The 11482-nt window shown below is 42.7% G+C and overlaps 3 protein-coding genes across 3 annotated transcripts; 1 reads left to right on the forward strand and 2 right to left on the reverse strand.

Moving 5' to 3' along the window:
- Positions 1-4774: 4774 nt before the first annotated feature.
- GL218_08766 (uncharacterized protein) lies at positions 4775-5976 on the reverse strand (the record flags this gene model as incomplete). Its single annotated transcript, XM_033585574.1, has 2 exons — positions 4775-5335; positions 5401-5976. 2 exons carry the CDS (start codon positions 5974-5976, stop codon positions 4775-4777), a joined length of 1137 nt encoding a protein of 378 aa, XP_033440234.1.
- Positions 5977-7453: 1477 nt separating this feature from the next.
- Positions 7454-9323, forward strand: GL218_08767 (Lipase 4; the record flags this gene model as incomplete). Its single annotated transcript, XM_033585575.1, has 3 exons — positions 7454-7964; positions 8030-8185; positions 8239-9323. The coding sequence occupies 3 exons, from the start codon at positions 7454-7456 to the stop codon at positions 9321-9323; spliced, it is 1752 nt and encodes a 583-aa protein (XP_033440233.1).
- Positions 9324-9833: 510 nt separating this feature from the next.
- Positions 9834-11117, reverse strand: GL218_08768 (uncharacterized protein; the record flags this gene model as incomplete). Its single annotated transcript, XM_033585576.1, has 5 exons — positions 9834-10174; positions 10243-10292; positions 10345-10721; positions 10786-10862; positions 10919-11117. 5 exons carry the CDS (start codon positions 11115-11117, stop codon positions 9834-9836), a joined length of 1044 nt encoding a protein of 347 aa, XP_033440236.1.
- Between the last annotated feature and the right edge of the window lie 365 nt (positions 11118-11482).

Genomic DNA, 11482 nt, shown 5'->3' on the forward strand with positions numbered 1-11482 from the left:
AAAATAAATAAAATAAATAAAATAAATAAAATAAATAAAATAAATAAAATAAATAAAATAAATAAAATAAATAAAATAAATAATAATTTATAATTTATAATTAAATTTAAAATATATATATATATATATTATTTATTTTATTTTATTAAATAAATATATATATATATATATATATTTTAAATATTATAATATATTTTAATAAAAATTAATTATATAAATTAATTAAAAAATATAAATAAAGTAATAAAATAATAATTAATAAATATATTAAATATTTAAAAATAATTATAATATATTTATTAATAAATTTATAATAATATAATTTTTAATTTTTTTAATAAATTTAAAAATTTAATTAAATATTTTAAAAATATTATAAAATAATAATTAAATAATTAAAATATATTAAAAAATAAATAATATATTTATAAAAAATTTTTAATTAATTTTTTATTAATTTAGAACCTATTAGCGTAAGATTGAAATAACTAGCGCAAGGCTGAGATACAAGGCTAACAAAGCTTTACCTTTAACATATTAAAAATCTCTTGACACAAAACCTTAAGTAAACTTAAGGCATTATAAATATTTCAATATTTACCTAAGTATTTATGTATTAAATGTGTGGTCGGGTGCACGGTTGGCGCATCTCACGTGAAAGTGGATGTGCTGTTTCTTTAGTCGATCTGTACTGTGTCTTTAGAGTTACTGTAGTAATCATAGCCGGCGGCATTAGTTGGCTCGAGCTAACAAATACTCTATATTATTTAAACCAATAACAATTTAGCGCTTACAAGTCTATAGCATGGTCCTGCCTTAAGCGCAGCAGTAGCGCAAACGAACGTAAGCGAGCCGTGGGACTTGGTGGAAGAGGCTCTAAAATACTTCAGGAACGATTCAGGGGTTCTCCAGGGATCCCTCAGGGGCAGATTTAAAGAATGACTAAGCTTGTTTATCAAACAAACGAAGCGAAGAAGACAGAAGAAAAGAATAGCAAGAAATATGAACCGTAGAAATCAAACTTTCTCAACTAAAATAAATGCAGTAGTCCGTTACTACCCAGTTTATTGATAGGTCGAAATCAGGTAGGTATAACAGATAGGGTATTAAACGCATTCGTATTATATTTCGCAGTTTCATGCAGAGAACAGGTTCCAGATGCATGGAGTCCCAGCCCTACTCGATATCTTATTCTTGGCATTTCTCTCACTTTCAATGATAATACGGTCGACTTTACAATACCGATTCCCGTCCGCTGTAAATCCTTCATATGCAACAACCTAACCGTCAGATGTCTCGAGGTAACACTTAGACCCGACCCGACCCGACCATTCAGGTCCTGCATGAGTTAGCTACCACGGGATATACTCCCAGCCGGTAAGAAATACTACCCACCCTCACGCGTCGATATGTATACCCAAATAACATAAGACGTGACATCGTTCGCTTTCTTTTTAACACAGTCCCGATATATCTTCTAGTGACAGGCCTAGGCAAGGGGCGATGGTGAATCTTGCATTGCGGGATTAATGAGTTTTCGCAATTGCTTTTTGTCATCGGTTGAATAATCTGTAAGACATGGCTATAATGTTGAGCTGTCGGGAAACGGAATAAGCATAATGTAGATCCCAACTTGAAATATATTACCTCGCATAGCAACTAGTCCATACATAGTAGTATAAGATCCAGATATAACTAGTCATTAAAACTATTACAATCATTGGTAACGAGTAGGTTAATATACCTATATGATACAATGTTAGATACCAACTATAGCTCGTATATAATGAAGAGTAAATACCAAGTCTCACTGCATACTCTTAATGCAGGTATATGCATCCCAAAATACAGTCAACAGACTTTTATCACCTACAAACAGTTCCAAAATTTCGAATCGTAACGTAGCATCTGATCGGAAACGGCTATAACTGTAGTGCGCCCTAGATCTGATTATCCATCATCGTGTTACCTCACTAGAAAAGCGGTGATAACGATCTATTAGAATCTAGAAAGGCGGGTGTTCGCATTATACATACACGGAGCCTTTTTTCATAACGTTATTAAACCACTCGGAGAAGACACGGCGGCTTGGTATATCCCTGCAGTAGGTACATAATTTCTCCAAGATCTTCAATCAACATGCTTTGCGCGGATATAGACTATCTAACCCTGAGTCGATCCCCCTCGTAGAAGCACGATATTCCTACCGTTAGTGCGGGAAGGAATCCGTTGCCATATCAGCCAATAATATAGCCAATGCTAATATAGCCTCGAAAGCAAGGGTCCATCCATAAGAAAGAGCCTTAATTTAACAAATACTTCTACATAGGTGAAGGTAATCGCTACCGATCCTAGCAGTCCTTGCGAAATAATTAGTAAAAACTGCGAATAGTCGACGAAAGTCCACCAAACCTACTGCCGAATTTGGAGAAAATCGGTGCACCGGAGCGTACGTCCGATTTTCGATACCCCACCGTCGCCGCCCGAATTAATTATCCCAGGAATAAAACTCACCGGTCTTCCCCGAGCAGTCTTCCGACTCGTACAGCAGCCCAATCTCGGACCGAACCGCTCTCATATATCACCTGCAGTACTTCGCACGAGCAGCCAGACGGGTAGAGCTTTTAATGTAGCATCGTCCTTAACTCGGCACTCTGCTTCTTTGCCTCGAACTACTTTCCTTCGAAGAGACATTTTTCCAAACCTAATTATTATCTCCAATTTTAAGGAATTTTAAGGGTCTTTACTTCGAGCATATCCAGCCTCCCTGGAAATATATCCCGGCTATACTCTACGTGGTGGGTAATTTTATTTAAACCTAGCTTCTAAAAGCGATATTCAACGCATTTACCAATACCTACGACTTTCATCTCGCCGAGATATTGGCCTAATTATAAAAGTTGAATTATTCCATCTTTATCTTGTTAGAGAGTAGGCGGGCGACTGATAGATGTAGTCAAGATAAGGTATCAGCCTAGATCCTCGATACAAATCGATAGCCTACAGCATATATAAAATCTTAAGTCCCAGTTATATCAAGAGCACAATTAGATTAGATCCAGTAAAACTTTGGTATTAGAGGATTTCATTGTTGTCATTAGCGGCAAGTCTCTACACCAAGGCTAGGCCCACGAATCATAATAAACGGTGACTAGGAACATATATTATCTAGTTATAGTAGTTAAGAATGGTTACCATTATAGTTGTAAGCTCTAGTTAATAAGTTTTATGAATGCTCATACGATATTGTTACTTCCGGACTGTAAGACTATGACAAGACTATTCACTGCAATGAAATGATTCCTAGCGGTTTACATAACGGGGCTAACACAGTTCCGCTAAAATGCTCATTACCTACGGTCAAGGTCATCCAATATCTCTATTATATTAAACTATTAACATTTTCAATAAGGGGCAGTATCTAGGATAACATTCGTATGTGCCGGGGATGAAAAATTATATGCCGCTTACTAGAACATATTCCAACCCCATGATTTCCTAACAGCTTAGGCTCTTAACAAGGACTAAGTGCTGGGTTTTTATAGCCTCGACGCGAAGTCTTTTTACCCCTTTTCAAAAACATCTAGGTACCTACCTAACCACGCACCGTTAGCAATCCTTAAGGATTCATCAACATAAAATCTACGAGTTATATGTTATATAAGTTTAAACAAGCACAATAAAGAGTAAAACTCCAGAGCAATTCTATACCATCTAATGCCCTTCACAATTTCGTTGTTAAATGCACTGAGTAAAAAAACGAAAGAAAAAAAAATATAAAACCACCAAAAAAAGCTAAGACCCAGAAATCCGAACCACGGCATTTGACCCGAACAGTTGGTCTGCCTGCCGCCCTGCCCGCAGCTCGAACCCAGAAGCCTCGCGAAAAACCCCTCGAGGGATTATTTCTAGCTCCACTTCAACAACCGCCAGGCCACACGACCATTTTGAACCTAGACGGCGGCTGATAAGAGATGGAAGGAAGGAGCGGCATTAGCAGTTATAAGTGCAACTTCGTTGCTAGGTAGTTCCCTAGGTACCGGGCCGCCAGGCAGCTGGAACTACTTGTCATATCTGGGGCGACATATTTACCGGAGGCAACTAGCTGAGGAGGCGAGAAGAAGATACAAATAAGGTTATTGTAGCTGGGTACCTAGGTAGGAAAGGGGAATAAATAGAGAACACGATACGTTTCGCACCACTTTTTGCCTAGCCTATGGAACTTGGGAATTATACTTGTGCTGTGTACCTATATAACATATTAGTTAAAATATTAGCCAGGGTACCTGTTATAATACAATGACGTTTCTTAGACATATAAATACATTCGAAGCTCTTGCTCTACTTTTATGATAGCAATATTTTCTCCGCAATAGTTAACCGGCAAGCTCGTGAAGAAACCGAAGCCTAAAGGATTGCTCAATATGTATAACAAGCAATACACATTCTACCCCCATCCTATTAGACAATAAATACGTCTTGCAAGGTATGTATGCTTCCTTGACATACTACCGTAGAATATAGCAACCTGATCTATCAAACAACATAACAACCTTGGCACAGTATACCCTTTGCGATTTTGGTATCTATGCCGTACCCCCAACACCCGACGTGTACATAGGCCCCCAGTTTCCGCTAATGTAAATGCAAATACAAACAGCCGCGCCAACCTAGCCGATCAAACCCAAACTCATACTCGGTGGAATTAAACTCGCACACCAGGGTAGACTGTTGAAGTGTAATATACAGTCACACCAACCACAATCGATATGCCTTATGAGCTGAGCAGATCCTTGACGCTCATACCTCGTCCCGAACCACTACTAGCCACCCCCCTACGATCCACATTAAGCATCAGAAGTGCCGCAGAGGCTTCCTGATCTATTTCCTGCTGGGGCCTTAGAGCCGGACTAGTGAGGGCCGAATTCGACGTAGATGCGGTCCCCACGTGTTGTGAATACCCCTGAGGACCAAACGCCGGAGAGGTATTACTAGACGGCCCACTATAACTGTAATGGCGATACTCGGTAGAGATAGAAGAGTACGAGTGATGTCTACCTCGAGCGTCTTGTGCAACTAGCGCCGGCGATATAGACGATTGATTAGAGCGCACAGGGGTCTGCGCATAGACAGGTGACGGCGCTTCCGAGCCCGTCATTTCAACATCATCTTGACCTTCCTCGTCATCTCTATCCTCGTCCATATCATATGCGTCAATATCATTTGACGGAGTCAGCTTAAACTGGGATGGGGCTGGTGTTGCCGATTGATCATCGTGTTGCTCCTTTAGCTTAGCAATACAATCTTCGAGGTATCGCACATATTCGATAGAAGCCTGAAAGAGCAAAGATCAGTACGGGATATTGTTACAATCTAGGTAATATTTTTAAACGGACATACCTGAAGGATAGCCAGCTTGTGCATCTCGCCGGTGCAAGCGGGTATCAAACCCTTAAGCACTGCGAACTCCTCATTCATCTTAGACCTCCGACGGCGTTCAATCAAACTATGGGCCGTCTTCCTAGCGATCTTCCTCCCTGCAGCACTAGTCGCTGACGGCTGCTTCTTCTTAGACCCGGCACCGGCGCCACTCTTGCCGGTAGTGGCAGGTGCCGTTTTATCTGGGGAAGGCTGCTCAACCGGCTCTTCCTGAGGACGGGGCTTCATCTGAATGATCCTGCGGGATCTCGTCGGTGGAGGAGGCAAAGCAAATGTCTCCTTTTGCGCGGCAGACGAGCGTCTTCTTGACTTGACCGTCTCGCTTGGTTGGACTGGGTATGTCGTCTTAGTAGATGGCGATGGAGATACAGGTGACGTCTTAGCTCCGGAGTTGGGTTGATGAGACTTTGCATTTGGCCCTATAGCTGATGGAGGCAGCTCAAAAGACATCTGCAATGTGGAGAGCTGATTTGAATGGTCCTGGCCTTTGATCTCGGTAGAGGACGCCGGCGTTGGTGGCATCTTTAGGCGCGTCATTTTGAATGAAGGCCTAATAAATCACTTCTCCAAATAGTCACACGACAAGGCGGATTGATACGACGTTATCTTAGACACAAACGTTCGAAAACCAGTCAGTCGAAATATAATAGATTTGCAACCCAATTTCTAACTCGGTTAAAGGCCCGGTTTCAAATTCGAAAGTCAGGTGTCGTCGCGAGTAGTGGCTAGGCTGGGCCGTCACGTAGGCGTAAGGCAACAAGGGATGTTTGCCGCAATAAGGAGTTTCCCTCCTTTGGTCATATAATCATGGTAAGAAGTTAAAGGAGAGAATAATGAAGACGATGATGAGGTCCTGTTTCCGATCATAAAAAGGTAACTTAGGGAGGGGTTAAAGTCTGGATGGATGTTGGACATGGCGAAAAGTTTCATCAAGGTCGTCGAAGCATTGAAAGGTGTCGACTCGAGGCACGCGATCAATTAGAGCTCTGACATTGGTTGAAGTTAATGAGGAGCCAATCAGAGATGAGAATGAAGCAACGTGCTATGGTGGATTGGCCTGTGCAGCCCATCCATCCCCCATCCCCATCCCCCATGTACAACATCTAAAGTCTCGGCTTTCACAACCTTCCTGATCCTGGCGAAGTCCTAGTCGGCAGGTCCTTTCAAGCTTGAAGAACTCATTAACAAGCCCCACGGTTCCATCGATGTCTTATATCTCCTTCTTTCCGCGTCTGATGAGATGAAGTTATTGGTTGGCTTTATCTCAAGTTAACCTTACATCCTTGCGGCGATGCGAGCTAGGACACGTGAATTAAGACTTCGCCGAGACACGAGACCATTCAAATGGCATTACAGATCTAAGAATATGGACGGGAAATATCCAATGATCGTGTCGGATCCTCTCGTAGTTCAAGTTCGAAATCCATTTTTTTTCTTAACTAGCTGAAGCGATGACGACTTATGTAAACAAATAATTGTTTAGCTAAGGGAAGAAGATTGAGATGGAGGGGAAATGCGACATATGAAATACATATTACTTGGTGAGTTGAGTTATGTAATACTTAACATATCATTATGACGAATAAACGCCGATAATTAAAGATTCGATTCACGTGCTAACCCCGGACTTATTATACTTATTATGCTTATTTAGATGTCTTTCTCTCATTTCGATACTATATCACGTAAGAGAATAATTCCATAACTATTACTTAAAGCCCCCCGGTCTGCATTTCATATTCCGGATGTTAATTGGTAGATGTCTATGATATAATCGCGTTTGGTAAGGGAAGAAAGCCACGATGTACTATATAAGGTATAGTTCATTCTGATGCTGACGACAGCATGCAATATCATCGAATTGCGGCTCGTCGCGTCGTTTAACCTCCTTCTTATCTTGGGTAGTGGCTTACCGATATCGTAGGTAAACAATGAATAAAAGGGTCTATCTTCTGTGCTTCTAGAAAACAACCTCGCAGTTATTATATTTACATATATAACCAGCGGAGGAATCATGCGACCATTTTCCTTTTTCGGCGCGTTGCTGCTAAGTTGTAATACTGTTACAGCTGCGGGTAATCCGCAAGTAGTCGACACCAAGAATAATGTTACATATCGAGGGTTCAATCGCAATGGTGTCGAGGCGTTTCTGAATATCCCGTACGGGCAAGACACGAGCGGCCCGAACCGATTCAAGCCGCCGCGAGTCTTCGTGCCAGAGTCCGGTAGTATAATCGACGCCGTATCTTATGGCCCCGCGTGTCCCCAGCCTCTAGGAAATGAGTTCCTCCCTTTAGGATTGACTAACACGACGGAGATATCGGAAGACTGTCTGAACTTAAATGTGATCCGACCTAAGTGCTTGCGCACCGGGGATCGGCTTCCGGTTCTAGTCTGGATTTATGGCGGCGGCTTTTGGTCAGGCCAGAACCGGGAGATTACCACTGCGCCCGATGGTATGATCCTTGAGTCCGTCGCAAACGGGCTTCCTATCATTCACGTAGCGATGAATTATCGTCTCGGGTGTGAGTACCAAGTGTCTCTAGTAAATTAAATAAAGTATGACCGATATTAATGTAATAATATCTAGTCTTTGGATTCGCACAATCCAATGCCCTTGAGGCCGAGGGTTCCGAGAATGCCGGGTTGAGAGACCAACGGCTCGCTATTGAGTGGGTTCGCGACAACATCGAGTACTTCGGCGGTGATCCTGAGAAGATCACTATACACGGGCAATCATCTGGAGGTAGGTCGCCCTCTGGTTTATTATTTAGTCCCCTTTCTAATCAGATAATCCAGGTCTCGCTGTCGGCATGCAGATTATGGCTTATGGTGGAAGTAAGCCAGCTCCGTTCCAGCAGGGAATATGCGAAAGCCAAGCCCTAGAACCGGGCATCACAGCAAATTTCAGTATCGATGCTTTACAGCTCGTCGTGGATTATGTTAATTGCAACACGACTGCTCTACATTCGCCAGATACGGTAGCCTGTTTACGGGATCTAGACATGGGTACTCTCTTGAATGCATCAGCAGCGACGCATCAGTCTGACATCGCTCACAACATTGGCGACATCTGGTTACCAGTCGTCGATGGCGATTTTCTTCCCGCTCCACCGTCCCAACTTATAGCCGAAGGGAGATTCGCTAACGTGACGGTCATGATGGGTTGGTGCGAGAACGACCTAACCCTATTTACAGACACCAGTATCTCTACCCCGCAGGACACTCGCAGTTTCCTCCAGACATATATGTCTTCCGTGAGCGACGCCAATCTTGACGAGCTAATTTCATTATATCCATCTTCTGAATTCGCCGCCAACCCGACAGCTAACCTGTCAAGTGAATTCTACCGTACAGCACGCATCTTTCGAGATGTCCTAATGGTATGCGAGCCAGTATACTATGGAGCCGCGCTCGCAGCCAAGGGCAATAGCGTCTATCTATACGACTGGAATCAGACGATCCTAGATCCCATCTTAGAATACACAGATGGTGTGTCGGGGTTAGGCCCCATCCATACGGCCGAGTTCGCATACATTTTCGGGAACATATCACACTACAACGTCTCTAACTACCCGTTCAATCCCACTCCCGAAGATTATAGTCTTGTGAGCCGTGGCTCGCGGTCATGGTCGACATTCACAAGTCGCGGGGTGCCAGGTCTTGAGGGCCACGACACATTCGAGGGATTCACACCCTCTTTTCCTGTGGGAGGCCAAGACAATGCCGACGGGACGTTCTCGGTATTCGTTGCGGGAGGGCCAAGCGAGGGCTTCTCAGCCACTGACGGGCCTGGAGCCAAGCCCGAAATAGCCGTACAGAAGCTAAAGGAGAGATGCGCTTTTATCAACTCGGAAGAGATCATCAATAAGCTTTACTATTGATTCATATGTAAATATTTGATATAATCACCACTTATATAACTACCTACCTACCTTCATACAGTCGCATTCTTACAATTGTAGTTAATATCATAATATAGGTACTTATATAGAGCTGTCAATTACGAAATTGGACTTTCTTGTACTAGGTTAGGGCTAATTAGTATCTTCATGCTCAAATACATGAGTGCATCAGATGAAAGAGAGTCTTAGCTCGAGATACAGCCTTTTGCACTATCGAGTGTCCTAATCACGACGTACACCTAGTTTTAATCCTCATAATATTCTGTTCTTCAGAGTAAGATCTACATCGTTGATACAATCCATCAAATTCCCCTATCTAACCTTCCTTACCAGGGGTTAACGTATAAATACACAGCAACACATAGGTAAATACCCAAGGGAACTGGTTTTAAAGTACTCTAAGACGTTGAGGTGCTTGAGTCAGGGATTGGAGTAGATTCATCCTCTTACTAGAAACATAGACATAGGTAAGCGACAGAAAACGTATTCTTAGACGTGCGAGATATACGTAGGCGGAGGTTCATGTGGTATTTCCATCACGGCCGGTTCGCGAGTGCTTGATTGATCGTTACTCTCAAGTCGGATCCAGCTTTCTGTAGGGCGCCAATTTCCACCAGCCCCCTTTTCTGGGGTTTCGTGTAGGTTCGACGTCTGACTAGGTCGCTGGTGATCTTGGGTCCTAGTGCTGAACACCCGGGTACTGAGTACCCTAAACCTTTCGTATAGACTAAGTCTGGGAAGAAGGGATCTACACATAGGTGCGCAGCAGCAGATGACTCCACATGCTTGCTGGATAGTTGCCCATATTGCGTCGAGGATATTATTCACATCTGTAATGGAGTTGATTAATAATGAACTAAATTAATTTGATAACAATCCATTTGAATTAGGTACTTACAGCTATTGTCAAAGGCCTGGGCAATCTTGACGAAACCGAAGACTCCAGCCCTGTGTCCATGTCAGCAGCAAAGCTCGAGAAAGCCATAGCTCAGGTACTCACAGTCCCCCTAGCGCGAACAAGAAGCACAGCTGTATCTTGACTACAGTCTTCATGTGCAACGCTTGAACCATCCAAATAGCCAGACCGACCAGAGCAAAGTCAAGCAGCGAGTTAATGCTCTCCCCGCCGGCGAGAAATGCCGGATTATTGATGCAGTGGCCTGGAGCCGTCGGGGTCCATGACTTCTTCGGAGGTATGCACGCAAAATAGTGGACTAGGTACGTTGCGACGGACCAGAGCAATTGAATGATGCCGACGATCCAGACCCAGATGACAAATGAACGCCGACGGGAGAAGAAGCGATAGTATAGGAATAATAGGCTGAACTTGGCGAAGAGCTGCTGGAGGCAGAATTGAGCACCTAATACGTATATTGCCTAAGGTATTGTTCAGAATTAGTTGAAAACTATTAATAGAAGGAGACATAGGTAGCCTACTTACAACTTCTATGTTGTAGAATTGTTCCTGAGATATAGCTCCGGGCTTAAAGGGGTTTCTTCCATTGAGCGTGACAAGAACTAAAAAAACCGACAAGCGTTAGAAGTAGTGGATATCATCGTATACGGTAACTCACCATAAAGTAGCAAGGCAACATATACTAAGTAAAATATCAAAGCTAACAGGGCAAACCAGTCTTCCCATCCAATCCTACGTCTATTTCGCCTTGTGGCTATAAAGCGGAGCGTAGTAGCTGCGATGCAGGTCGGCGCTGTAATGAGGCACACAATAAAAGCAGCTGTTTGGTGAGAATCTTTGGCTATTTCAAATCCCATTTTCGCATTGATCTCTTATGTAGGCAGTTACTTTTTCGTCCGGGCGAGTTGTGTGTATACTCAATGGGTTAAAGAGAAGTAAGCTCCCAGCTTAGAGACTCGCTGCAGTTATATCCATGCTTAATTCAAGAAAGTGTCGGACCTGGATGCTTTGTGATGGGGAAGTAATATACAGGCATGACTATAAATCCTAATAGACAAGTACGTAGACTACGGATAGCCTTACATATAAAGTAAGAATATAGATAGGTAGGAGGTAGTCATGTAAGTTAGACAAATAGAAGAGTTACCTAGGAGACTCGTAAGGTGTTGTAGTGCCGCACTACGACCTGAAGGATTTGGCTGCATATAAGACTTGAGGCGCA

This window comes from Daldinia childiae (genome assembly GCF_008694065.1).
Source record: "Daldinia childiae strain JS-1345 chromosome Unknown Scaffold14, whole genome shotgun sequence".
Classification (NCBI taxonomy): domain Eukaryota; kingdom Fungi; phylum Ascomycota; class Sordariomycetes; order Xylariales; family Hypoxylaceae; genus Daldinia; species Daldinia childiae.